Source organism: Erythranthe guttata, chromosome 8 (assembly GCF_056151865.1).
Source record: "Erythranthe guttata isolate IM_541 chromosome 8, IM_541, whole genome shotgun sequence".
NCBI lineage: Eukaryota > Viridiplantae > Streptophyta > Magnoliopsida > Lamiales > Phrymaceae > Erythranthe > Erythranthe guttata.
This window is the reverse complement of record NC_142540.1, coordinates 5,722,947-5,728,946: the sequence shown is the minus strand read 5'-3', so window position 1 is coordinate 5,728,946 and position 6,000 is coordinate 5,722,947. Positions and strand designations below refer to the sequence as shown.

General features: G+C 39.6%; 1 protein-coding gene across 1 annotated transcript; it reads right to left on the bottom strand.

The window, feature by feature from the left end:
• Nucleotides 1-1,625: 1,625 nt before the first annotated feature.
• LOC148768375 (putative receptor-like protein kinase At5g39000) lies at nucleotides 1,626-5,977 on the bottom strand. Its single transcript, XM_088821819.1, has 2 exons — nucleotides 3,035-5,977; nucleotides 1,626-2,923 (listed from the first exon to the last, which is right to left on the bottom strand). Exons 1-2 carry the CDS (start codon nucleotides 5,877-5,879, stop codon nucleotides 2,016-2,018), a joined length of 3,753 nt encoding a protein of 1,250 aa, XP_088677945.1. The 5' UTR covers nucleotides 5,880-5,977; the 3' UTR covers nucleotides 1,626-2,015.
• Nucleotides 5,978-6,000: the final 23 nt, after the last annotated feature.

Sequence of the window (6,000 nt, the reverse complement as noted above, 5' to 3'; positions counted from 1 at the left end):
TGTTCTTTTTTGAATCCCTCCCCCCCCTCATTTTTTCCTATAAATACATTAACACCACATTTTTTCCGATAAAATTAAGTTCAAAGTTTTTTTCCTATTTAAAATCAATTCTTTTAATTTATTTATCCATCAAGTATTTTCAAAACAATATATATATATATATATATATATATATATATATATATATATATATATATATATATATATATATATATATATATATATATATATATATATATATATATATACATATATATATATATATAAATTCCCGGGCTGACCCCGAAACGGAGTGAACCGGCGGGCCGGGCCGACCCGCCGAACCGCTTGTAGTACGGGCCGGTTCCGGAACAAGTGAACCGCGAACCGGCGTGAACCGGCCCGAACCGGCCCATGGCCGTGTCTAGGCAAGTCTACCCCTTTGGGAGGGTGGACACAAGCCCACCCTCAATTTACTAATTACCCGCATATTATACCTATATATCTATTAAACCCACCCAATTTTTATTAATTAGCCCACCCAAAATCCAAATTAATACAAAAAAAACCCCAATTATTATTAATTAGTCACCTAAAATTCAAATTAATGCAAAAAAGCTCCTTCTCTTTTTTTGATGTTCTTCTTTTTATTATCCTATTTTCTAATTTTGTCATAAAAAAATCCTAATGTTTTTCCGGAGGTGCTGCCCCCGAACCCTTGAAAATTTAAGTCCACCATGTAAAATATTCCTGGACTCGCCACTGTCTAAAAGTCAATAAAACCCTGTCCACTTTCTTTTCCCAATTTCTCACGCAGTTAATCAACATTCTTTTTGCATGTTTATATTTTTTTTATTACATTCCGCACACCCTTGACGTAAAACCTGGATTCGCCCACAGACTACACCTACATTTATATTTTTTTTACCATTGATCTACACACCAATGTGGGTGTGCGTGTGTTTGTGGGTATATGAATGCTAAAGATCTAATCAGTATATTTCACCCGATGTAGCATAAAAATAAACCGGGCCGACCAGTTCCAGTCGAACTTGTCTCAAATATTTTGTCCGGCCGAGTCGAGTCATTTGGGGACACATTTGTGTACGCGTTGTAGGGCGTACCTAATAAAAACCGATTAATCCCACCACCACCACCCCCCAAAAAAAAAAAGCTAATATTAATTTAATAGTTTCATCACGATGTCAAAAACTTTGCAACCAGGCGTTAAAACAAGCAAGGCATAAAGATACTGTCGGATTTGATTTTGGTTTTCTCAACATACAGTGATCTTTGCGTTACAGAGTGTGTCACTTGGCTTTGGCTACTGCTTTGGTGAATTGTGAATCTTCAGCAAATGAAGTCAAGGTGTTTGAAGAAATGACGCAGTGAGATAAAAAAAAAAAAAGGCTTCTTGATTGAAGATCGGCTGCATACACTGAAGATCGACTTGGATATAGTACTTCATCTGAAACCTCTCCACCAAATGGATTCTCGTCTGTCAGGTAATGCTATCCCTTTACTTCACAGTTTTCATGCTTACATATATAATTGCTTACTTCAAAGTTTTTCTATTATTTCAAGATTTATCGGCACGAGATATTACTAATTGATTTGAATTAGCAACCCTCGTTTTACATAACAAATTGACGAATAATAATTATTCAATATGGTGAATTGTATTTCAAAATCCATTTCTTTTACTTTTACAATAATGTTAGCAGAAAATAAATTCAACTGTATGTAACATTTAGTTCTTCAACAAATGATTGCTCTAATACTGAATAGGGCTAAATTTCATCCCCACTTGAAACTTTACCCAAGAAAGAAAAAAATGAGACCCTGCATGCATATGACATGTGCGATTTACATCTTTCCTCTTTCTTCCAAACAATTTTCCATTTTCCAAATCCCTAATTTATTTCTAAGAATTTTCCCAAATTCTTTCTGAGATTCGGCTCAAGTTTGCTCACAAAATAGGAGATTTACCCGGTGCGGGAAAGAAGGCTCAGCGAAGGGAAGCTGTGCGGCCGCCTTTATCCTCCGATCGCTTCTTGCTGCTGCATCGCGAACTCGAGGCTCCGAACAACGTCGCTCATTGTCGGCCGCTTACATTGCTCTTCATTTATGCATGACAGGGCTGTATCGACAAATTCACTCAAACATTTAGGGGCAATTTGATGGTACAGATTAGAATCAATATATGGTTCTGTGCCGTCCCCAAGTAATGGTTGAACCTTTTCCATAAGTGTCTCTTCCCTTTTACAAAATTCAACACATTTGTCCAAGTTTATCGGCTCCTCTGGCTTGGCGAATAACACTTCGAACAACACCATGCCCAAGTAGTGCACGTCGTCCTCTGTTGTCGACCGTCGTAGTTCGATATACCTTGGCCCGAAGGAGACCTTGGCCACCCATTTCTCATCCAGTAGGATGTTTGTGGAGTTGACTCCGCGATGCATGACGGGGTTGTACTCATTGCCCATGTGAAGGTAGTGCAATCCTACGGCAACGTCTAAGCAAATCTGGAGGCGCCTTTTCCACGTTAATTTTATATTCTTCACCGAGTTGTAGAGATGGTCATGTAAGCTGCCACGCACCATGTAGTCGTAGACTAATATCATTTGTCCGCCCTCATTGCAGTAGCCGATCGGTGATACCAAGTTGAGGTGCCTTACCTGCGAAAGTATCTCGATTCTATTTAGAAACTTGCGGACACCTGAGGACGACGACAGTTTCACTATTTTGATGGCCACGGTGGTGGTGGTGGCGGTGTCCTCGATGAACCCTTTGTACACATTGAAGAATCTTCCCTTGCCGATGATGGAATTGTCGTCCAAGTTGTCTGTGGAGGTTTTGATCTCCTTTAACGAGAAACATCTGCATAAGTCCCATGTAGAACAAGATTCACTCATGGCAGGTGTACTTGTATGCAAATCAAACTCTGCCAGTTTTACATTTCAGGTAACATCAGAAGCACATTAAATTAGACCATGACAAGTTTGAATATCAAGATATGAATGTTTTGTTTTTTCTCCATTTATTGAATTTGTACCTGAAATTGATGGCAATTCATTTCCCTTGAGTGGAAGCTGAGCAATAGCCACATTGCTAATAGTTTGTTCTTTCGGAGGAGATGCCAAATTCTGAACAGATGTAGAGAAAACTGCTGGTTGCCCTGTCTGAATTGATAGGCCATAATTGTCATTTCGTGGAAGTTGAGCAATAACCACATTGCTATTAGTTTGTTCTTTTGGAGGAGGTGTGAAATTCTGCACAGCTGTAGAGAAAATTGTTGGGTGCCTCGTCTGAACCGATAGGCCATCGTTATCATTTTGTGGAAATTTAGCAATAGCCACATTGCTATTAGTTTGTTCTTTCGGAGGAGGTGCGAGATTCTGCACGGCTGTAGAGAAAATTGTTTGTTGCCCCGTCTGAACTGATAGGCCATTGCTATCATTTTGTGGAAGTTGAACAATAACCACATTGCTATTAGTTTGTTCCTTTGGAGGAGGTGTGAAATTTCGCACAGCTGTAGAGAAAACTGTTGGTTGACTCGTCTGAAATGATAGGCAATCTTTATCATTATTAAGACAATGGCTGTCATTAGAAGCGCTTGCTGCTATTTTTGAAAGTTGTTTTGTCTCCTGTTGCTCGATCGCGAACTCAAGTTGTGACACAACTTGAGACATTGTTGGCCGGTTTTTTAGTTCATCGGATAAGCATCTTTGGGCAACTCCGACAAATGTCTTGAGGCTATCTGGTGAAATCTCGTCTCTCAAACTAAGTGATACAATTTGATCAGCTTCTCCCATGCTAATCTTATCTCGAGCCCACTTGGACAGAACTCGCTCATCCTCTGGAACCTTCAAATCTACTGCGGGCCTCCCACACAATACTTCCAACAACACCACTCCAAAGGCATACGTATCACTTTTCCTGGTTAGTTTATGAGTGCTGAAATAATTTGGATCAAGGTACCCAAACGTGCCTTTAACGTTCGTGGTGATGTGGGTCTTTAACTTGCTTTTGTTTTCGAGCTTGGCCAATCCGAAATCAGAAACCTTAGCTATGAAATCTTCATCAAGCAGGATATTTGAAGCCTTTACATCTCTATGTATGACTCCATGGCCTGTGTGGAGGTAATCTAGTCCTCGACCAGCTCCGATGCAGATATCAAGGCATTGCTTCCATGTGAGAGAAGGGCAGGTATTATTTTCCCCTGCAAGTTTGTAAATATGATCGGCCAATGTTCCAGATGGCATGTATTCATAAATAAGAATCATTTCTCCTTCTTCATTGCAGTAACCAATTAGAGATACTAGGTTAACATGTCGGAGCTCAGAAAGTGTCTCGATCTCTGCCAAGAACTCTTGTGCTCCTTGCTTGGAGCTTGATTTCAACCTCTTTATAGCAACGGTAGTTTGCTTATTATCAATGTGGCCTTTGTAGACTTCACCAAATCCGCCCCTTCCAATTAGTAGTGTGTCATTGAAATTTTGTGTCGCTAATTGGACCTCATCCAGTGAAAAACGGCGACAAGTACGTTCAGCCCTTGCAGATGGCGATGGCGATGGCTTCGGCTTTGGCTTTCTTTTGTTTTCCTCGTCAGTTATATTAGCTTCCCGAATTTCCCGCAAATTATAACCAATTATGCACACCAAAGACATCATAGCTATTGTAACATTTGCGATTGCATTTCTGTGATAAAGAAAAAGGAATAGAGTTACAGTGTGGGAAGCTGAATCCCGAGCTAGAGGTGAAGGATTTGGACTGGCAAGACTGTTATCGGAGTTGCTCAACTTAAATATTTCGAACCCTGAAACAAGTACCTGATCGTCTATAAGATCATCATATGATTGCAATGAAATCAAGATATCACGTTTTCCCTCTTTTTTGTTTCCTCTCACCTTCACCGTGTAGTCCCTATACCAGAGTATTTTATTTTCATCGCTTTCCTTAACGACGTCAATATTCGTTCGAGCAATCATTTCATTAATAAGGACTTTGAACTTATTATCACCATTTCTTGCAATCTTGAGCCCTAACTCGGAGAAATGAACTCTGATCAAGTACTTGAACCCCACATTCACCGGTATTTTCCATGTGTTATTGTTTCTCCTCTTTGCATTTACGTTCTCCCACTTGGGAAACAGTCCATGAAAATTTTCGGCAGAATGAACATTGCTCTGCTTAAACTCTACTTGGTGAAATATCTCTAGTGCAGTGCTGGAATCAATGTAAACCCGAAACTTCTCGCCTACCAATTGGAGCCCAACATCTCCGCCTTCAAAGTAAGAATGACTTGCAGGCACTGTGAAAATCTCAATGCCGTTTATGAAAGCATATGTATCTAACAAATGACTAATTTCAGGAGAGAAAGTTATAGTTAGTTTTTGATTTTCTTGTATGCTTAAACAGAATTCCTTGACAAAAGAATCAACACCGAGAGCTTCTGCTGCTAGTGAAGCACTGAAGTTACTGAGCAGAGTAAAAGGACCGGCTTCAACAGTGAACAAGTCCTTGAACCCTTCGAAACCTTTATATAAAGTCGGATTAAAGTGAAAACGAAGAATTTTCTGACCTGGGCTCACTTGGAATTCATAGAAAAATTGAGATTGAGAGATTCTTGCCGTTTTGTATGGAACTGGATCGGCAGAGATCAACTTAGGGACGACAATTGCAGTGGTTGATGAGCCCTTAGTTTGTAGCAAGGAAGAAGATTTTGGATGTACATCTCCAACCCATCCCCTGCCATTGTTTGCTATCGAAGTGCCTATGGAACCGCAATTAATCGAAACATAACCTGTGAATTGAGTTGGATTACTAAATGCAGCTGTGAATTTGATGAGAAGGCAAAGAAACAACAGAACAACAATTGAAAGTGGATGCAGATTCATGGTTCAATTTTTGTGTTATGTTGTAAAACAAATGAATGATCTTTGATCGGTGATGACTTTCATAATCTACGGGGACTTGGCAAGAAATTAAATAAATATAACTGTATAAAGTTGTTGAGCC